Source organism: Oryx dammah, unplaced genomic scaffold (genome assembly GCF_014754425.2).
Source record: "Oryx dammah isolate SB20612 unplaced genomic scaffold, SCBI_Odam_1.1 HiC_scaffold_21, whole genome shotgun sequence".
NCBI lineage: Eukaryota > Metazoa > Chordata > Mammalia > Artiodactyla > Bovidae > Oryx > Oryx dammah.
Window position 1 is genome coordinate 1,212,663 of NW_024070205.1, and position 21,526 is coordinate 1,234,188.

The window sequence follows — 21,526 nt, forward strand, 5'->3', positions numbered from 1 at the left end:
GCCTTAGAAAGCATCACTACGAACAAAGCTAGTGGAGGTGATGGAATTCCAATTGAGCTATTTCAAATCCTAAAAGATGATGCTGTGAAAGTGCTGTACTCAATATGCCAGCAAATTTGGAAAACTCAGCAGTGACCACAGGACTGGAAAAGGTCAGTTTTCATTCCAATCCCAAAGAAAGGCAAGGCCAAAGAATGCTCAGACTACCGCACAATTGTACTCATGTCACACGCTAGTAAAGTGATGCTCAAAATTCTCCAAGCCAGGCTTCAACAGTACATGAACCATGAACTTCCAGATGTTCAAGCTGGATTTAGAAAAGGCAGAAGAACCAGAGATCCAATTGCCAACATCTGCTGGATCATCGAAAAAGCAAAAGAATATTACAGAAACATCTATTTCTGCTTTATTGACTATGCCAAAGCCTTTGACTGTGTGGATCACAACAAACTGGAAAATTCTTCAAGAGATGGGAATACCAGACCACCTGACCTGCCTCCTGAGAAATCTGTGTGCAGATCAGGAAGCAACAGTTAGAACTGGACATGGAACAACAGACTGGTTCCAAATTGGGAAAGGAGTACGTCAAGGCTGTATATTGTCACCCTGCTTATTTAACTTATATGCAGAGTACATCATGAGAAACGCTGGACTGGAAGAAACACAAGCTGGAATCAAGACTGCCGGGAGAAATATCAATAACCTCAGATAAGCAGATGACACCACCTTTATGACAGAAAGCGAAGAAGAACTTTCATATTTTTAAAAAAAGCCTCTTGATGAAAGTGAAAGAGAGTGAAAAAGTTGGCTTAAAACTCAAGATTCAGAAAACTAAGATCATGGCATCCAGTCCCATCAGTTCAATGGCAACTAGATGGGGAAACAATGGAAACAGTGACAGACTTTATTTGGGGGGGCTCCAAAATCACTGCAGATAGTGACTGCAGCCATGAAATTAAAAGATGCTTGTTCCTTGGAAGAAAAGCTATGACCAGCCTAGACAGCATATTAAAAAGCTGAGATGTTACTTTGCCGACAAAGGTCCATCCAGTCAAAGCTATGGTTTTTCCAGTAGTCATGAATAGATGTGAGAGTTGGACCATAAAGAAAGCTGAGCGCCAAAGAATTGATGCTTTTCAACTATGGTGTTGGAGAAGACTCTTGAGAGTCCCTTGGACTGCAAGGAGATCCAACCAGTCCATTCTGAAGGAGATCAGTCCTGAATATTCACTAGAAGGACTGATGCTGATGCTGAAACTCCAATCCTTTGGCCACCTGATGCAAAGAAGTGACTCACTGGAAAAGACCCTGATGCTGGGAAAGATTGAAGGTGGGAGGAGAAGAGGATGACAGAGGATGAGATGGTTGTATGACATCACTGACTCGATGGACATGAGTTTTAGTAAACTCCAGAAGTTAGTGATGGACAAGGAGGCCTGGCGTGCTGCAGTCCCTGGGGTCCCAAAGAGACGGACGTGACTGAGCGACTGAACTGAACTGAGGGCTTCCCCGGTGCCCCCCAGCCCCTTCCCCTCCAAGCCCTGCCCCGCCCACACCCTCCCCACTCCTGGCCCCCACACTGCCAGACCCCACTGCCCGCTCGCCTCTTCCTCCTCCTCCTCCAGCCACTCCTGGCTCACAGCCTGGCCCTCTGGTGTGAGCACAGGGTGGGGGTCTGGGGGAGGGTCTGTGATCACCTCCACGGTGCCAATCAAAGCCTGGGCTGAAGGACAGTGGGTAAATTGCTCAAGGCCACATTTCTGGTAAACGACAGTGCTGGGATGGGAGGACACCCATAGGAGGCCCAGAGCTCCCTGGCGGCGGGGGGAGGGGGGGTGGGGGGTGGGGTGGGGCGCGGCGTAGGGGCCCGGCAGAGCCCCAGGAGCCTGCAGCCTGGGACAGGCCCTCCCCTGGCGATTGGGGGGACAGTGAAGAGAACAGTAAACTGGGAGTTAGAATTTAAGCTAGCTCTGCCCTAACTGGCCGTGGGGCTCTGAGCAAGGCACTCTCCCTCTCTGGGCCTTGTTGGTCCCTACAGGAAGTCACGCCAGATGATTTCCATGGGCTGGGGTCCTGGCCTTAGCTTCTTGGGTGCCCGTGTGTCCTCATCCAATGTCTGGAATGGGCCTCAGGCTGCAGGTGAGGATGGTAAACCCTCCCCCTTCCACTGCAGGGAGCAAGAGAGCCAGACCTCTGGTCCCCTCTGTCCCAGCAGCTGGAGTGAAGGAGGCCGGTCCGGGAGCCAGGGATGACACCATCGAGTACCGGCAGGGCTCAGAGTGCATTCCCACTCAGGATCCTGGAGGCGGGCAGGACCACAGTGCCAGCCAGCCTGGGGGAAGTCCGAAACTCAGGTGGTTGGGTGAGCTGCCCAAGGTCCCCCAGTGGGCAGCCAGATGTCCTCTACCTGCCATGCCCTGGGACCACTGCTGGGGATGTCACACTCTCCTTCACCCCACCTCCCCGGGGTCCTGTCACTGCAGCTGCGGAGCCTGGGAGAGCTGCCGCCCTGGCCTCTCTGTCTCTTGAGATTCATGGACCACGATGCCCAGGGTCGGCTCCAACCACCCGGGCCTCCCACAGCCCTTTCCCCTGGGGCTGGAGCATCTCCCAGAGGCTGGTGGCCAGGGACTGGACAGGACACTCCAGGCGGGAGCCTGACGCCTGGGCCTGGTCCAGCCCTGGGCCAAGCGGCCCGTTATGGGCCTGGAGAAGCTGCACCAGCGTCTCGGGAGAGACCACAACCAGTACCTTGGTCACCCCGTGGCCAGAGCTGTGTCCCCTGAAGCTCGGTCAGCTCCTACTCCAGGAGGCCCAGGCCACACACGGCCCTCTAACCCAAGACAGTGGGTTTCTTTCCTGTTGAGAAATGCCAAACTCCTGCCATTTATTATCACAGCCAACATCACAACATTATTACTAGCAGTGCTAATATTAGCGGTGGGCCCTCAGAGTAATTTTGACATGTATTGAAGTTTGGGAACTACCCTCACCCCGGAATGGGACATAATGTACGAGCCCCAGTGAACTGAAAATGTGAAGCCTCTTGTGTAAAAATGATGAATTTCAAGAGAGCAAGAGCAGGACCTTAAGCCAAGTGAGAGCCCGTGCAAGTGTGGGCTCTCCCAGCGGCAACTGGAGCTGTCCCGAAGCTCATTCTAAGACCCAGGAGTCCCATCTCCCACCCCCACACCACCCCGTGGGCTCACCACTGTTCTTAGCAGGAGGTTCCAAGGACTCCAGAAAGGTGGGAGTGAGAGTCGTGTCCCACTCTGCGACCCCCGTGGGCCATACAGTCCATGGAATTCTCCAGGCCAGAATACTGGGTGGGTAGCCTTTCCTGTCTCCAGAGGATCTTCCCAACCCAGGAATCGAACCAAGGTCTCCTGCATTACATGTGGATTATTTACAAGCCAAGCCACAGCGGAAGCCCAAGAATACTGGAGTGGGTATCCTACCCCTTCTCCAGGGGATCTTCCCGACCCAGGGATGGAACCCAGGCGGTAGTCCCAAGTCACATTTCATTGTCACTGGTTGGCTGCCACCATGTTTTCGCAGCCAATGAGAGAGGGAGGCGTGGGCGTGTCCGGGAGGAGGGGCGGGGCTAAGGGCACTGGAAGCTGCCGGGGCGAGGCTGGCGCACCTGGGCTGCAAGGGCAGGTGTCCGCCACAGGTGCGCTCACAGGAAGAAAGTTACCATTGTTTTGTTCTCTTTTTCATTTCCTCTCACCACTGCAGACGTCCCCCAACAATCCTATCTTGTCTTCTATGACTCAATGCAGATGTGAGAACTCCTTTCCTGTACTTTGGAAATGATGTACAAATAAAAGGCAATATCATGTAGTTTAAGAGACAGACATGGGAAACATCTCCCCTGCTTTAAAATTTGGAACAGAAGACACGAAACTCAGTTGAATAAATCTGCAATGTTTGTGACCTGAATTCATGCATTCAATACCACTCTTTTGAGTAAGATATTTTACATTAAAAAACTTCTTAAAGTGATTTGGGAGAGGAAGGAGAGAAATGAGAGGGGTTTTTGTGTATGTGTGTTCAAAGAGAGGAATTCTATTCAAGTGTTTTATGCAACAGTTACACACGAGTGTAAAAAAAGTATTTTTTTCTGTTTTAAAGAATGATAAACAGAAAACTTCACGATACTTGCACAAGTGAAAGAAAAAGATCTTGGTAGGTTCCCTAAAGGCCTCCCCTTGGCCAAGCTGCAATTTTTTCCTTTTCCTCTAGCTCTGCACCCCCACCCCGAGGGTAACCACTGGCTGACACCTGTGTGAATTAATCACCTATATCTCTTTATAGCTGTGCCACTTGTGTGCACATCTTTAAACAGCAGCCTGTTTCGTGTGCCTGGCATTGACCCAGATGTAAATGGATGGACACAAGTGTGTACGCATACGTCATTTGTTTCTTTCTATCAGGTTGCTTTTGAGGTAAATCCATGTTGATTAGTAAAAGTTTTTCCAGTGAACGGATGGAAAAATTGGACCATGAAGAAGGCCGAACACTCAAGAACTGATGCTTTTGAACTGCGGTGCTGCAGAAGACTCTTGAGAGTCCCTTGGACTGCAAGGAGATCAAACCAGTCCATCCTAAAGGACATCAACCCTGAATATTCATTGGAAGGACTGATGCTGAAGCTGAAGCTCCAACACTTTGGCCACCTGATGTGAAGACCAACTCACTGGAAAAGACCCTGATGCTGGGAAAGATTGAAGGCAGGAGGAGAAGGGGACGACAGAGGATGAGATGGCTGGATGACATCACCGACTCGATGGACATGAGTTTGAGCACTCTGGAAGATAGTGAAGGACAGGGAAGCCCGGCATGCTGCAGTCCATGGAGGTGAAAAGAATTGGACCACGGCTTAGAGGCTGAACAACAGCATCATGTTTCTCTTCCTGTCCATATTCTACTGATGCGGATATTGGGTTGTTTCCAGTCTGTGGTTCTTGTAACAGTCACAGTGCCGCTGTGAAATCTTTTCCGGGAGGCACACATACGAACATTTCTTGTCTAGACTATACACTTGGGGGTGGAACTGCTGGGTCAGAAGGTATCCTTCCTGGGATGGTCAATTTTATGTGTGAGTTGGCTGGGATGAGGGAGGCCCTGATGGCTGGTGAAACATGGTTTCGGGTGTGTCTGTGAGGTTGTTTCCAGAAGACATTGCCATTGAAATCTGCAAACACTGCAGACAGTTCTCACCAGGGAGGTCTGAACAGAACAGGGAGGTGGAGGTGGGTGAGTCATCTCTGTGTCCGAGCTGGGCCTCCACCTTCCGCTCTCAGTCATCCAGGGTGCAGGCTCCTGGGCCTTTGCAGTCACACCAGGACGTACACTGTTGACTCCCGGGGTCCAGCTCCTGGGAATTCGGGTCTGGGCTGGAACTCACCCGGCTCCCCTGGGCCTCCACAATGAGCCTCCCCAATCCCTCAGGGTAAGCCTCTTTCTATCCATCCATATGTAACCTCTTGGTTCTGTTTCTCTGGAGACTCTCACTCATGTGATTGCCACGCTTCACCTGCTCAGGTAATGGTGGACTTTCTCCCATTCAAACCCCTACCAGCTGTGGGCCAGAGTCCCACAGTCACCAGAACTGGGGCAGGCCATTAATTTTCACCAGTCGGATAAAGGTGATGTGTTATACAACTGTGATTTAAATATTACAAATTAGGGTTTAGAGTTTAGGGTTACACATGAGGTTGAACATTTTTCCATGTATTTCTGAGCCTATAATTGTGTTACCTCTTCTTGGGAAGGTCTGTTTGTGTCTTCTGTTCATTTTTCTCTTGAAATGTTTATCTTTTTCGCATTGATTTGAAGGAGTCTTTTAAAAAATAATTATATTTATTCATTTTCAGCTTGGCTGGGTCTCCATTGCTATACGGGCTCCTCTCTAGTTGCAGCAGGTGGGGCTCCTGTCTAGTTGCAGGCGGTGGGGGCTTTTCTCTAGTTGCAGGGAGTGGGGGCTTTTCTCTAGTTGCAGGGTGTGGGGGCTTTTCTCTAGTTGCTCAGGCTTCTCATTGTGCTGGGTTCTCTTGTTGCTGAGCATGGGCTCTCTGGTGGGAGGGCTTCCGGACTCGTGGCTTCTGGGCTCTAGAGCGCAGGCTCAGGAGTTGCGATGCAGAAGCTTTGTTGCTCCACAGGTGTTTTCCCAGCCCAGCGATTGAACCCCCGTCTCCTGCATTGGCAGGTGGGTTCTTTACCACTGAGTCACCTGGGAAGCCCCTGAAGGGGTCTTTATAGCCACGAATCATGGACAGTCTCGCTGATGTGACTGGGCAGCAGATCTCTTGTCCATTCTGTGGCTTATTCTTTCATGTTCTTTGTTCACTTTTGATAAAATGTGTTTAATTTTCATACATACAAATTTTTTTTTCTTTTATGGCTTTGCTTTTGGAATCTTAACAAAAACCTTCCCTACCTCGAAGTAATATTTTCCTATTCTAGCATTTCCTAAGATTTAGCTTTGCTGCTTACACATACATTTTTCATACACCTGGAATTCATTTCCATGTTTAGACTAAGGTAGGGACTCAGTCTCAGTTGGTAGACCAGTTGTCCTGGAACAGACAGTAAACACTTCATCCCTTCCTGCTGATCTGTAACACCCACTGTGTCATGAATCAAGTTACCAAACAGGACTGGATTTATTCTTCCTGATCTTCTGTGTATCTCCTGTTACACCCAAACCACACTGCTCTAGTTACTATGGCGATAACAAGCCTTGATATTTGGTAGGGCAAATTTCTCCCTTTCTTTTTTACTCTTCTTCAGGAATTTTCTGATTTTTTTGAAACTCTTTGTTCACCCACATAAATTTTAGAATCACTTTGTCAATTTGTGGGAAACGCCCTGTTGGAATTTTTATTGAAAATGCATTGAATCTATAAATGCATTTGGGGACAGCTGGTCGATGTCTTTGTGATATTACCTTCCTGGCCAGTGATGTAGTCTGTCCGTTCACTTACGCCATTTAAAATTTCCTTCAAGAAAGCTTTATACTTTCTTCACTGTGCACGTTTCATCAGACCTATTCCTAGGCATTCTACTTGCTGCTGTTCCAAACAATGGCTTCCCTGGGGGCTCAGTGGGAAAGAGTCTGCCTGCCCACACAGCAGACACAGGAGACGCGGGTTTGATCCCTGGGTTGAGAAGACCCCCTGCAGAAGGAAATGGCAGCCCACTCCAATACTCTCACCTGGGAAATCCCATGAACAAAGGAGCCTGGCGGGCTACAGTCCATGGGTAAGAGAGCTGGATGTGACTTAGCAACTGAACCACAGAACTGTCCTTGTGGTTCTGGCATCAAATTAGACTAATCTTATTTAATAAGGTGAAAAAAAACCCTTCTTTTTCTAGTCTCTGGGGAAGATTGTTAAGATTGAAAATGTTCCTGAAACATTTCCACCTATCAGACTTCTGGGCTCTTTTCTTTGTGGGAAAATGCTTAGCAACCAACTGAATTTCTTCAACGGTATAGGACTACTCAGGCTTTCTGTCTCTCCTTGAGTCTGTTTTGGTCAATGGTTTTATCTAGGAATTCACACATTGTTGAAATTTTCAAATGTCTAAACGTCATGTTAAAAAGTACCTTTGGTCTCTACTGAATCTATGATATGCTCTCTTCTTCATTCCTAATGTTTATTTTTGCTATTGCTTGTTTCACTTGATTAAATCATAACAGAAGTTTGTCAGTATTTTAACCATTTCAAAAAGACAAGTCTTTGAATTTGATTTTTCTGTTGAAAAACGTGTGCTTTAATTCAGTGGTTCCTGCTCTTCATTGTTTCCTTCTAAGTTATTCAAAGCTTAAAAAAAAATTTTTTTTAAGCTATTTGCTCTATTTTTTAAAAAGTTGTTTCATTTATTAGGGAATTCCCTGGCTGTCTGGTGGTTAGGACCCTCACTCTCACTGCCAAGAGGCCCGGATTCCATCCCTGGTTGGGGAACTAGGATCCCCAGGATTTGCACAGGATTTGGTCAGACAGAGGTGGGCCAGAGACACGGGCTGGGGCTCAGGGAGGTCTCTCCACCACACAGACCCTCAGGACAGGCTCAGCTTTCACAGCCTTGGAACTAACTGCAGAAGAGCCCAGTTCCAATAGAACTCTTCCCTCCAGCCAGAAACCCCCCGCCGGGCGGGCGGGGGCGCCCGGGCGCCCCCCACCCCCCAAACCCCCGACTCCCCCACCCCCCATCACCCTGGAGGCTGGCACAGAGACTCCGCACAGGAAATCAATCTCTCCCCAGTATGCAGACCCCAAATTCATTTGCAGAGTGTTTGCCTGTGTTAGCCAGTGTTTTAATGAAGAAACAGCATACAGAAAGCGTCTCCCCCTAGCGTGCATGCATCCACACCACACACACAAACACACACATGCCATCCAGCCCCGGCCCCGCCCAGGTCCTCTGACCCCTCGCTTTCCCCTCACCATGGGCACACAGACCCAGCTCTTCCCGCCCTCCCTCTAACAGCCCAGCCTAGGGTATCGAGGACTTAGGCTCCATCCTGCAGACAGACCCCTGCCTTCTGATCCCCAAGCAGGAGCCTTGCGGCCGTGCTGTCCAGCGACTCAGCTCAAAGCTGGGAGTCTAAATGCCTGCTTCCTCTGTGCCTTCCCCGAAGACTCCACACCCCCCTGAAGGAGCTTCCCCGTCGCTCGCCTCCCCCTGAGGCTCTGGGCATGGCCAGCATCCTCCACCCCCTTGGATGGGCTCCCCAGGCGGGTGTGATATGAGGAGTGGAGCTTCAGGGATCCGTGGTCATCCGGCGGCTGAGGGGCCAGGCAGGGCCATTCCAGGGTGTGGCGGGGCTCATCGCTGGGCTCTGCAAAACACAGAAGACCAGGGTGCCCGGCTTGTCCCAAGGTCAACACAACCCCGCAGGGGGCCAGGCCTGGGAGCTCTGCTATGGGGCCACAGCCACCAGATGCTCTCTGAGTTTGGGCCAGGTTCTTCTTCCCCAGCCCCTAGGGTCCCCAGACACTAGTGTGCACATGAGCCGGGCACTTTGAAATGTTCCTCCCCAGGGTTGAAAGGGTCATCACTGCACAAAAGTCAATTCTGAATAATTCACAATGTTAGGAGTTACTTTTCCTTCTTGCTTTTCAAAATATAAGATGTTATCAGGGCAAAATGTTTTCTTAGGAACACATTATTTGTCTTACTGAAAAGGAGACTATTGACAAGAGAGCCTCGTGGCCTGGGGGCACTACGTGTCTGTCTCTGGGCATGTTCACAAAGGTGCATAGCAGCTTTCTCTCTCGTTCAAAACAGGGGCAAGGGCAAGCCTGTTCTGGGACACTTAGGTGGGTGGCATGCAGCCCCTCAAACCAAGAGCTGCTCACCTGTGATCTTGCCCACCGCATCTTATAGGTGAGCAAACCAGGGCCCCAGGAAGACGTTAAGTAAGGGAGTTCACAGAGAGCCAGGCTGCGAACCTGCCCTCCTGGCCCCAGCCCACCCTCCCAGGGGGCTCCCTGAAGACAGCTGGGGCTGTCCCCTGGCCCCCCACCCCCACCCCCAGCCAGCTCAAGCCCGAGCCGGGCAGCCTCACCCACGACGATGAGAGTGGCGGTGCTGACCGCCTGGCCCAGCGTGTTCTCAGCCACCGCCTTGTACTGGCCGCCGTCCGTGGCGGAGACGCTGGGGATGACTAGGGAGCACACACCCATCACGTCGGTGGTGTACGCGGCGGGGTGGTTGGCCAGGCTCTGGTCGTTCTTGAACCAGGAGACGTGGGGGCGTGGCTGGCCCTGCACGGCGCAGGTCATGCAGCACTCACTGCCCAGGGGCAGCAGGTGGGGGCGCAGGCCCACCAGGAAGCGCGGCTTCTGGCTCAGGTCGGGCTCCCGGAAGCTCGGGGCCCTCGCCGCGACCTTGTCTGTGGCGGAAAGCGGAAAGCGGAAGGTCAGAGAGCCGGAAGGGCGGTGGGGAGCCGGGGGTGGGAAGCTCCTGGTGGAGGCGGGCGAGCCGGGGCTCCCTGACATCTCGCCTGCAAACTTGACCCCAAGGCTGCTGCACTCATTTTTTTATCCTTTTTTAAAAATTTTTTTGGATTTTTTTCCCCTGTACTGCAAGCTAACACACACGCACTGTGGGCAAATTGGAACATACACGAAATCAAAAGAAGAAATGAAAACTGAGCAGGACCTAAACCTACGGATGACCACAGCTAGCATCTGATGTGGAACCTTCAGACGCTTTTCCATTTTAGAAAATCGTGAAAACGTACATCTGATTATAGGGCCTGATTTTTCGGGCGACTGCTTTGAAGTTTCGAATCCATCTGGCCGCAAAGGACTGTTTTCAGAGAAGCACTGACCGCTGTCTACTGTACCGCCCGCCTCTGGCTTGAGAGGCCCCGAGCCCCGCAGGCATCGGGCCCTCGCGTTCTCCCCGCAGAGGCGGAGCCTGAGGACAGGGACGGGGACCCGCCTCCAACCCCGCCCCTGGCGCCGTGGACGCCGAGCTCACCAGGCGGCTGGCGCGGGACGACCCAGGGCTGGCGCGTGTCCGAGGGCTCGCTGGCGCCCAGCTCGTTCTTGGCCACCACGCGGAAGTGGTACTCGTGGCCCGGGAGGACGCCCACCAGGGTGAAGCGGCAGTTGTGCAGGCGCTCGGCCGCCGGACACCAGGGCGCGCGGGCCGAGGTGCGCATCAGCACCGTGTAGTGCAGCGGCGCGGCGCCCGCCTCCGCCTCGTCCGGGGACGGTTCCCACTCGATGGTCACCGAGCCCGGTGTGCCCTCCCGCAGCACGATGGGCCCTGGCGCCCGCGGGCGCGCTGTGGGGACAGAGGGGGAAGGCTGGGGCTCGTGTGCGCCTGACTGGGCCCGGGGCCCCTGGTGAGCCCTGCCCGGGGCTCCAGTCCTGCCCAGGTTCCCATATCCTGCCAGGGCCTAAGTCCTGCCCGACCTGAGTCCCCTGAGAACTGCCCCGTCTCCCCATGTCCTGCTCCAGGGCCTGAGTCCTGCCTAAGTCCCCAAGTTCTACCCTGGGTCCCCGAATCCTGCCTGGGTTCCCAAGTCCTTCCCCGGGCCCCTCTTCTTCCAAGGCCCTGGAAGACACCGTCTCCCCAGGCAGGGGAACCAGAGAGAACTGGGCCAGCCCTGCAGTTACTGCTGGAGGATTGAATGCCTCTCAAGGAGGCATTTGGATCTACCTCATGAGACAGGACGCGGGAACAGAGTGGGGCTTCCGTAAGACCAAGTTACAGAGCCCCCACCGTCAACTGGTGGCTAGCTCTGGGTTTGAGAAAACCCCTTGGGGCTGGGCCGGGGGACCACCTTCATCCCAGGTGAGGACCACAGACAGTTCTTCCCAGCGCTCCTTGGGCCGATGGGATGGCAGTGACTGTCTCTGCTCACTGACCCAGAGGAGGGACAGCCGGGTCCTGAAGACTGTGCTCAGCTGTCCCCAGGCACCCGGAGCAGGAGGACGGTGAAGCCCCGCTCCCTCGGCCCCTCCTGCTCTCTCCCTCTGGGTGGGCGCACAGCAAGGGTCTGGAGTGGCCCATCTGAGTCCAGCCCAGGGCAGGCCAGCCTCACCTGCCACCCTGAGGCGGAAGCTGTAGGTGGCCTCCTCCCCGCGCAGGCTCCTCAGTACCACAGTGTAGACGCCACTGTCGTCGAGGCTGGCCGACGGGACCAGGAGCTGGGTGAGACCGTCCTTGACGGAGGCCACACTCCGCTTAGGCAAGGGCGAGCCATCCTTCAGCCAGGTCACCTCCGGGATGGGCGCGGCCTGGACACGGAGGAGAGGGGGTGAGAGGGGAGTTTGGTGGGAGGGACGGCTTTGCGCTGGGCTGGGGTGTGGGTGTGAGGAGAGGCCCTGGGGCGGAGCTGGCCCGGGAAAGGCTGGTGGACAGGTGGGCATGGCGGGGTTGAGGGGAAATGAGCGGGTGAGGCAGAGGCAGGGCGGCTGAGGGGGTAAGGGCCTTGCACATCGCACGGTGCAGACACCTGGGCTTCGTTTTATGAGCCACGAGCTGCTGTTGTGAGGTTTGACCAGGAAAGCATGATTGGCTCTGGGTTCACCGGACGAGGGGGCTCAAGGGCAGGGGGGAGTGGGGAGCACTCGTGGGAGGGGAGCACTTGTGGGAGGAGCATACTGACCAGCTGGTGCCCAGGCCCGGAAGGCCAGTGACTCGGGGGTCCCTGCAGGGGTTCAGCAGGGAGAGGATGGGGGCCTGACCCTGCCTGATGGCTGGGCCCCTCTCTCTCAGCACTGGGCGTGAGTCACCTGGGGCCACGAACAGTGACCGACCTCACAGGCTTGTCTGAGAACCCGAGAAATGGCTGATAGAGGGAAGCTCAGAGCAGACGCTCAGTGCGTCTTCCACGTTTGGTCATCATTGCCACTGTCATCATCGTGGTCTCAGTTAAGAACACGTGATTTAGAGATAGGCTGGGGTTTGAATCTGGCTCTGCCACCTGTGAGCTTCCTACACAGATGATGACGGTTTAAACAACAGCAACAGCAACAGTAATCATGATAGGTGATACACCCTGGGTACTTGCCACTTGCCCAGCACTGTTTATGTGCTTTCAATTACGGATTCCTCGAATCCTCAGAACAACTCTTTGAGATGTTACTACTGTTAAACACGTTTGACAGAGGACGTGGGAACACAGACGTTGAGATATGTGTCGAAAGTCAGTCAGTGCAGGCTGGGGTCAGAATTTGAATCCAGGTCACCCATGCTTCTAACCACCCTGGCTGCTCAACCACGTGCCCACAGACAGGTGCTGCTGTGGAGGTCGTCCTGAGTCAGAGGCAGGCTGCGTGCTCACACAACACACTTTCTGAAGTCAAGGACCCCCTTCCCAGACCAAGGTGATGTGGGGTGGGCTTAGAGGCGCAGTCCCGGGAGCCACCACCAGAGGGGCTTGCAGACGGGGGGCGGAGCGGCAACCGGCGCTCAGCACAGGGCTGTCTGCAGCGGGACCCCCACACTCCTCTCCACCGCCGGACTTCCAGCACGAGCCCAGGTCCCCAACGAGCAGGGAAGAGAGGAGACTCTCAGGGCTGACTCTGTCCCCCGAAGCTCAATACGTGTGCTCACCTCAAAGTAGATGGGCACACGGACGGTGTCCCCAGCTCTGACCGTCAGCAAGTCCTTCATGCCGGCATCTGTGCGGAACTTGGGGCGGACTAGAACACACGAGGTGGCCTGTCAGCTCCCTCTGCACTTGGGCCCCAGCCCTGGTCACGGCCGGGCAGGGCTGCAGGAGGACGCTGGGCTGCCCTGGGACGCCGAGACCCCGTGGGACGCTGAGACCCCGTGGGACATCGGATGGGGGCCCTGCAGGACCTGGAGAGGGGGCTGGAGGGGATTCCTGCAGGGAAGCCGTGCTGCGCAGCCTCGGGGGGAGGGGGGGTCAGGCCGGCATGGAAACACTCCTGTGTCTTGTGATGAGACAATGACCCACTTGAGGCAGGAAGTGGCGGGAGAGCCCTGGAGTGGGGGCAGGGCAGGACAAGGCTCTGGGCTCTGGACACAGACTCGGGGAGCTCTTCTCTGTGCGTCCCCCTTATCGCCACACGGACACCTGGGCTCCACTGGGACGGCCCAGTTTCAGCTTGGGCCAAAGACAGGCTAGCTGCTCCAGCAATGAAAGCGCCCCCAGGAAGAGACTGTCCTGCTTCCAAGGAACAGGGCCTGGGGGGCCTCTGCTCTGACGGGAGCTGGGCAGGAGCTGAGGGGCACTGGGCCCTCTTGAGCCACACTCGGGAAGCAGCAAAGAGTGCTGGAGCGAGCCTGGGCCTTGGGGTCGGTCACCCGGGCTCTGCTGAGCGCCAGCGGCCAGGCCCAGGGCAGCGCACTCCTGACCCCTGACCTCGGTGTCCTCATCCGAAATCTGGGGAGAGTGCTGAGCTGGTAGGACTTGGCATGAGCCGTGATGAAAATGCATTTCCGCAAGGCCTCCCTCGCCCAGCGCCCTGCCCCTGCTAGGCGCCCAGGATGTGGCCCTTCTCTGAACTGGGGAGAGGCCCCCGGGAAGGGCCTGGCCTGGAGGAGGGAGGGGGCCTCACCCGAGGCAGGCACGGCTTCCACCGCCGAGCCCAGGGCAGTGGGCTGGCCAGGGCCCCCGTCGTTCACGGCCGTCACCCGCAGCAGGTAGCTCTCCCGGGGCCGCAGCCCCTTGGCCGTGTAGGTGGTGCCCTGCACTGTGCCCGTGTGGCACGGGGCCCACTGCAGGCTGGCTGAGCCGCGCAGTTCCACCACGTAGCCCTGTGGTTCGTCCCCGTCCTGGGTGTCGGGCTGAGCCCAGCTCAGGGTGATGCTGGTGTGCGACGTGTCCGTGACCTGGAGATCCCTCACGGGCCCCGGGGGTCCTGGACGGGCACCACGGGGCGTCAGGAGTGGCATCACCTCTTCTGAGGGAAGTCCCCCTCAGTGGACCCTCCCTGGGTGGGTGGCCAGGGGTTCCTTTCTCTTAAGCTCTTTGCTGAAGCTCCTGCCTGGGCCCAAACCCTGACTCTGTCCTGGGCTCTTCCTGCGTCTGCACCGCCGATCCCAGCTCTCCTCCTCCAGGAAGCCTCCCCTGACTCCTTCCACCCACTCCCCAGCCTGCCAACCTCCTTCCCCTAACTCCACCCGTAATTCCCAAAGCTGCTGTGTTCTTTGATGCATCCTTGGGTCCCAGGATCCCTAAAGGCTAGAATTCTGCGTCTTTCTGTTCTGAGCTTTGAGCTCCTGGTCGAGACTGCCTCGGTGCCTGGTCCACACTCTGTGCTTTTTACCTGTAAAACGGGGCCCATCTGCCCGTGAGGTTTTCATAGCAAAGCTGTGACGTGTATAAAGGGCTTTGTGGGCTGCACAGTGGCCCAGGGCTCTGGCCTCCCAGCCTGGGGCACCACCTGGGGGGTAGCCCCCCAGATTCCTTGAGTCTGTCCAAGCCCCATAGCCACCCTGCTCAGGGCCCGGCTGACACAGAAGGACGCCTCCGGCCAATCCATAGCGGCCAGGAGCTTGCTGCACGCCTGGGGCTTGTCAGCAGTGGGCCCTTGAGGGTAAGAGCTCAGGGGAGGTGCACAGGGCAGCCGTGTGCTGTGGAGAGATGCTTTGACAGGTGTTTCGTGGGAAAGGTATTCTGTGCTCGAATTTGGGAAATGCGCATCAAACAAAGCGGGGCAGCTTTCTCTCCTGGCATCCCGGCTGCCTGCCGTGGGCACTGGGGCCACAGGTAGGGCAGCGCCGCTCTAGACCGGGAGTTTCCCAAGCCCGCATGTGCTTCCTGGGACCATGCCAGCACCCGGTAGGTGATGAGCGAATGGAAAATTGGCGGTGAGCCTCCCCTGTGACCCCCCCTCCACTCCAGGGATGACGCCTCCTCACAGGAGAGAGCGGGAGCTTGCAGGAATCGAGCCAGGGAGAGGGCTGACCCGGGACGTTCCGGGTGGGACTCTGCCAACCCCCACCTCCGGCCTGGGTCTGTCCCAGTGACGGCTCCCTAAATCATTCATCACTCTCAAGGCCTTTCCACCTTCATTCCGCCCCTGACCCCAGCTCCCCAGGGGTCGGTACCCCACTTACTCATGGGGTCGCGGGCGAAGACGGCCTCTGACGGGGGTCCAGGCTCTCCCCGGCCGGAGGGGGCCACGGCCGTGACCCGGAACTCATACTGCCAGCCTTGCCGCAGGTCCCCCACTGTCCACTTCTTCTCTGTGGGAGGCCCCTGCACATCAATCCTGCCCAACGGGGCCGGCAACGCCCAGACGGGGCCGGCCTGGCCCTACAGCTCCGCACGTCCTGCTGCCCCTCCAGGAGGCCCAGTCCTCTCAAGGCGGAGGGCGCTGTGCAGGGTCTCAGGGTCCCTGTGCGGTTCTGCCCCTGCCTTGCAGGGCAGCCTGGGGCAGGCGCCCCCAGCGCTCAGCAACCCCCCCCCCGCCTTGCAGGGCAGCCCGGGGCAGGCGCCCCCAGGGCTTGGCGCCCCCGCGCCTTAGACCTGCTGTCCCACCTCGATTAAAGGGAGCCTGTCAGTGGCAGAGCCCAAGGTTTCCTCTTTTCAGAGACACGGAGGCTGAGCTCCAAGGAGTACGGCCTGCCGGGCATTCTGAGCCCCTGTGTCCTTGGGCCTGGGCATGGGCTTTTCTGAGTTCATCTGGGCCCAGAAAGCAGTTTCTCAGAATCGACTCCGTAGGGCGGGCGCACTGAACTGCAGCCCGAAGGCCCAGGGCCCCTCCTCCGCAAGGGAAGCTCACAGTGCGATGCGCGTGCACCCGGCCTAGAGAGGGGCCCCTGCTCTCCAGAGCGAGCGAAGCCCAGCCCAGCACGGCCAGATGAACGGAGAAGAAGCAAACAGTTAAGTCATCTGGCTTGATGCTGCCCCAACAAAAGACCCAGGCCGGGGGGTCCAGCGAGGCTCTGGAGGCCAGGACGGTGCCCACCACCCCCCAGGCCGCTCACCGGGCACTGGATCCTGGTTCACAGCCACCCAGGTGTTGCTTCCCTTCTTGCGCTTCTCGATCAGGTAGCCGAGGATGTGGGCGCTCCCGGGGCCCCGGGGCGCCGTCCAGGACAGAGTGACGCCCTGGCTGGAGGCGGATAGGATGGACGGCGGGGGCGGGGGCCCGGGCCGAGCTGCAGGGGAAGGAGGTGCTGGTTGGCCAGGGCAGGGAGAAGCCCCAGCTCCTGGGGGGTACCTGGAGGAGGAGCGGGCCCTGGGGGAGGCCACATGCCGCCCCTCCGGGGGCGGCCAGCGTGGGAGCCAGCCCACACCGTTGGGGGCAGGAGTGACGGAAATAGGGAGGCACCACGCTCTGGGGGACAAGAGCCAGCCCTGAGCCCCTCCACCCCGAGCCCCTGGGAGGTGCCCCAGAAGGAGGATGAGCCTCGGAGAGCGGCTGTGCCGTCCACCCCGCCCCACAGAGCCACAGCTGCACAAGACCCCTGCGTCCTGCCCACTGATCCAGCCTCCAGGCCCCAGAGAAGCTGGGGCCTCTCAGGGCCTGGAGAGCCCCCCACCTCTGGGCACGGTGCGGAGCCCAGCAGTGTCCCCACCCTGGTCCCCCCATCTGCTCACCCTCAGGTGCCACCAGCACCTCCTCGGACTCCAGGGCATCCCCGGGCCCCTCCGCAGTCACGGCCCGCACACGGTAGGCATACTTCTTGCCCTGCTCCGTGTGGGTGTCCGTGAAGGTGGTGCTGTCTGAGTGGGGCTCGCCCACCTTCAGCCACGCGCTCCGGCCGGCCTGCCGCCGCTCCACCTCGTAATGCTGCAGGGCCTGGCCGCCGTCATCCTTCGGGGGCCGCCAGCGCAGGTGGACTCCAGCCCCGTGGCCGTCCTGCACCTCCAGGGGGCCCTGCGGGGGCTGGGGCTTGTCTGGGGACCCCCAAGAGGAGCGGGAAGAGAGGGGGGTCAGGGGAGCCACAGGGGAGCCGCACTCCCCCCCTCAGTGGGCATGCTTGCCTGCAGTGGAAGGCCTAGGTGGGCTTCACCTCGAGGGGCCCTGGTCTCCAGCCCTGACACGCACAGCCCCCGGGAATGACACGGAAGGCGCCCACCTGCAGGGGCTCCGGCCACAGGCAGTGCCCCCGGTAGCTGTGGGCTACAGAGCGGAGCCTCCCTGCCCGGGCCCTCCACGTGGTCCACAAGGAGCCCGACTGACGTGACTCCAGGCAGGGGCCACCACCCACCCCGTGACACCCCCAGGAGATACTTGGCCAGTCTCCCCCGAGGACCCCCCCGGTTTGTCTAAGCTGCATCTTCCAATCAGTGTGAGGAAGGCACGTCCAACTCGGGCAGGTTTGGTCTTGGGCAGCGCACACACGGGGGTCAGGGCTGTGGGGGGCTAGGCGGGGCCCAGGACAGGGTGAGGGCCAGGCTGGCACCTAGGACCTGCAGGGTGAGCTCGGCCTGCGTGGAGCCGCCCTTGCTCCTCAGGGTGACGCCGTACTGGCCACGGTCCTGCCTGCTGGCGCTGGGGAGGCACAGCCGCGTGAAGCCGTCCCCCACAGCCACCTGGGCGCCGTGGCCACTGCCACTGGCCACCTCCTCCCCATCCTTCCTCCAGGTGGCCTGGACCGGGAGGCAGCTCTGGAAGGGGACCTTCATGGTCACCGGCTTCCCAGCCTTGACCACCAGCGGCTCCCTCAGCTGCGCGGCGACGTCCGGAGTGATGACTGGGGGGTCTGGGGGGAACAGGGCATGAGAATCAGAGCTGGCGGAGGAGGGGCCCCGGGGGTCTGGATAGCACAGGGCCCAAGAGTCAGGGGTGGGGGTCCCCGGGGGCCAGACCTCCCCGAGGACACACTGACGAGGAGGGGGAGTGTTCAGGCTGCTCGTTACAACAGCATCAACCTCTCGATGGAGAGCGAGACGGGACGCGGGCCACAGGCCAGGGACACGTCCAGACTCGCAGCCCTGGCATGCGTAACTGGCTGAGAGCTGGCTGTCAGGGAGGGCAGGGCCGGGCCTCACCGTGGACGGTCAGCGTGGCCTCGCTCTGCTGGCCGCCGGCTGCAAAGCTGTACCTCCCGGCCCGCGTCCCGTCCGCCTGGGTGATGACGAGCCTGTGCGCCAGCCCGTCCTGCTCGAAAGCGACTCCGTCCTGGGCGCTGAGCTGAGAACGAGGCCACAGAAGGCGGGTCACCCACCCCGTGCAGCCCCTCCCAAAGCTGGCCAGGGCCTATTATTGCAGCTGCGGAGGGAATGCCCGTTCGTGCTCGGCAGGAGCCAGGCCCCCCGTTTAGCATCTCAGCCGTCCAACGACCCATGAAGTGGGCAGCGCTACTGGGCCAGAAATCAGCTGAGGACAAAGCTGAGCTCCAGAGTCCTGGGCCTACTCCCACTGAGGTGTTAGTAGAGGGGTGGGGGCTGCTCAGGGAGTCCAGAGCCCCAGGTACAGACTTCACCAGGTGCTGGGACAGGAAGGCAGGTTGGATGGTAGCGGGAGGGCCAGGGGCCTGTCCAGGGGGCACTGGGTGGAGTACACGTCCACTCAAAGAGACAGCCCTTTCCAAACACACCAAGTTGTTGGCCATGTAAACTTCTCCCAGAGTTGGCGCTGTTACAGCAGAGTCAAATCTCCTTCTTGCAAAGCCGCTGCTGTCTGTGCCCCTCTGCTTCGTTCGCTCAGCCCTCCCCCACAGGCTGGTTGGCAAAGCGGGGGTCAGCAGGGCTGGGGGGGGCAGTACCTTGACTCCATCCTTAAACCAGGCTCCGGGGCCCAGGTTGCGTGTGAGGGTGCAGGAGAGCACGGCGGCCTCCCCACGCTCCACCTCTGTGTCAGCCAGGCCCTGGGAGAAGTGGCCAGCGGGGCCTGGAGGGACACAGCGAGGAGGGGGGCTGGGTGCCCAGGGATCGCCTCGCCCAGCTTCCCGCTGCACCCTGGGGGCCACACGTCCTGCCAGCAAGGCCAGACCACCCCGTTTTCTCCGCAGGGCTCAGCCTGGTACAGGGAGTCTGGGGGCCCAGGGAGATGAAGGGCCCAAGGTCACCCAAGGGGACATCTGGGTGACCCACCAAGTCCAGTGCCTTGGACACAGGGGTCAAGACAGACACCAGAAGGGCTCTCAGCCCCGAGAAGCCTGCGTCCCACCCGTACAGGGAGGAAGAGTAGCTTCCTGATTGGAGAAAAGGTCCCTCGAAATGGGGCTCAGGGACAGCAGCAAAGTCCTGGGCCCAGAGGCAGGCCTGGGGGCAGCCCTACACCCCAGTGTCCAGGGAGACCCCCGGCCCCGCCCCCAGAGCCAGGACAACGGAGGCACCTACCTCGGGGGTCCTCAGAGAAGCTGCCAGTGCCAAGCTTGTGTCTGGATCTGGGGCTCGGGGGGGCGTCCCTCTTCCAGCCGTAGGTGTCTGACCCGCTGCCTCTGCCAGCTCTGCCGCTGCCCAGGCGGCTGAGGGGCTCCCCAGGGTACCCCGTGTCCTCTCCGCCAGGCGGCTGCCCCAGGTCTCTGACCTCATCTGCCCCCCCTCGCTTTGCTGCTCCAGGATCGACCCTGGACCAGGTCTGAGTCCTGCTCCTGTACGGGCCCAGCCTCCTCTCTGCCACGCCGGCCTCATCCAGCGCCTCGTACTCTGCCAGGGCCTCTGGGCCGTGGGCCCTGTCATCCTCAGCGTCCAGGGAGCCCCTTCCTCTCCTGTGTCCTGCGCCCGGCGGAGCGCCAGGCCCCTGACCCCACGACCCATCGCCAGGCTCTTTTCTGCCATAGCGACCATCCAGGCCATCCTGGGCTCCCTGTCGTCCCGAACCCCCGGGCTTTCGGGAGGAGCCGTCCTCCCCACCAGCAGAAGTCGCCTTTCTGGGGACACTTGAGTCCCCTGGGCCGCTAGCCCTGCTCCTTCCCAGACCCGAAGCTTTGCCATCCCAGAAGCCTGGGCTTTGCCCCCCACCAGCCTCCTCTCCGTCTGGAGCCCCCTCCCAGCCCCAGGAGCCCTCTGGCCTTTCTTGGGTCCCCCTGTGAATGGCATCTTCCCCCTGGAGGGAGCTCGAAGCCCAGGGGCCTGGGGGCTGGTCCCAGGCTCCAGAGCTGTCCTGGCCAGACCTCAAGTCTTCTCCGCCTGGGCCCCACACGTGTCTTTCCCCACGCCCACCGGCGGGCCCTGATGTGGATCTGCCCCTTTCTGCAGGCAACTGGCTGCCGTCCAGACCCTGGCCTGTGCCCACAGGGGCCCCTCGTCCGGCCCCCACCCTCTTGCCACCCAGCTGTGCAGCCCCGGCACCCTGAGGGGCCAATGCTCCCTGGGCAGATGCCGGACCCCTGCCTGCCGCCCCTGGACCTGATTTCCAGGAGTCCTGGTCACGTGTGGATTCCTGAGCAGCTGACTCTGCCCAGGTCTCGCCCTGCAATGCCCCCCGACCATCAGGGACCCCAGAAGCCCCGCCCTCCCCACTGGGAGCCCCTCTATGCCCAGGGTACCCTGGGAGCCCAGAGCCGTCTCGCTGCCCTGTGATACCTGACTTCCCTTCAGAACTCACAGCCCCCCACACCTCAGGGGTGCCTGGGCATCCAGAGCCCCTCAAACCACTCTCAGAACCCCACCCATCTGAAAGCATCGACGGGCCTCCCGGAACCCCCAGCATCCCTGGGCCCCTGGGGCCGTCCCCATGAGCTACACCATCCACGGTACCCAGACGTCCGGCTATGCCGGAGCCCAGCCCCGCACCTGCGCCTCCCACCAGCCCTGTCCCTCTGCCCTCCTCTGGACCATCCTTGGGGCTCGTGCCACTGTAAGGCCCCTCTGAGGCCGCCCAGTATCCCGAGCCATGACCCATGATCTCCTGGCCTCTGAGTCCACCGTCCTCTCCCACCCCAGCCAGTGAGCCTACTCCTTGAAATTCCCCTGAACCATCTCTGAAGCCCACCTCATCCTCTGGCCCCATTGCCACAGGTCCTTTTGAGTCACCCCTGTAACCTCCCTTACTCCCTGACGCCATTCCCCTAGCCCCTGCCCCCATTCCTCCAGAACCCCCTAAACCATCCCGATAACCAGCCTTAGCCTCTGACCCCATTCCTCCAGAACCCCCTAAACCATCCCCATAACCAGCCTTAG

The 21,526-nt window shown here is 58.7% G+C and overlaps 1 protein-coding gene across 2 annotated transcripts in view; it reads right to left on the minus strand.

Annotated features, from left to right (window-relative positions):
* Positions 1 to 8,306: 8,306 nt before the first annotated feature.
* IGFN1 (immunoglobulin like and fibronectin type III domain containing 1) overlaps positions 8,307 to 21,526 on the minus strand; it is a 32,933-nt gene continuing 19,713 nt past the window's right edge. For both annotated transcript variants that reach the window (XM_040263220.1, XM_040263219.1), the window contains 13 exons: positions 19,742 to 21,521; positions 19,165 to 19,289; positions 18,449 to 18,590; positions 17,860 to 18,159; positions 17,051 to 17,350; positions 16,435 to 16,608; positions 15,562 to 15,690; positions 14,058 to 14,360; positions 13,087 to 13,175; positions 11,570 to 11,765; positions 10,498 to 10,806; positions 9,578 to 9,904; positions 8,307 to 8,848 (listed from right to left, as the gene is read on the minus strand). In XM_040263220.1, the coding sequence (XP_040119154.1) occupies positions 8,595 to 8,848; positions 9,578 to 9,904; positions 10,498 to 10,806; positions 11,570 to 11,765; positions 13,087 to 13,175; positions 14,058 to 14,360; positions 15,562 to 15,690; positions 16,435 to 16,608; positions 17,051 to 17,350; positions 17,860 to 18,159; positions 18,449 to 18,590; positions 19,165 to 19,289; positions 19,742 to 21,521 (4,428 nt within the window). In that variant the 3' untranslated portion in view covers positions 8,307 to 8,594. The remainder of the gene's footprint in view (positions 8,849 to 9,577; positions 9,905 to 10,497; positions 10,807 to 11,569; positions 11,766 to 13,086; positions 13,176 to 14,057; positions 14,361 to 15,561; positions 15,691 to 16,434; positions 16,609 to 17,050; positions 17,351 to 17,859; positions 18,160 to 18,448; positions 18,591 to 19,164; positions 19,290 to 19,741; positions 21,522 to 21,526) is intronic.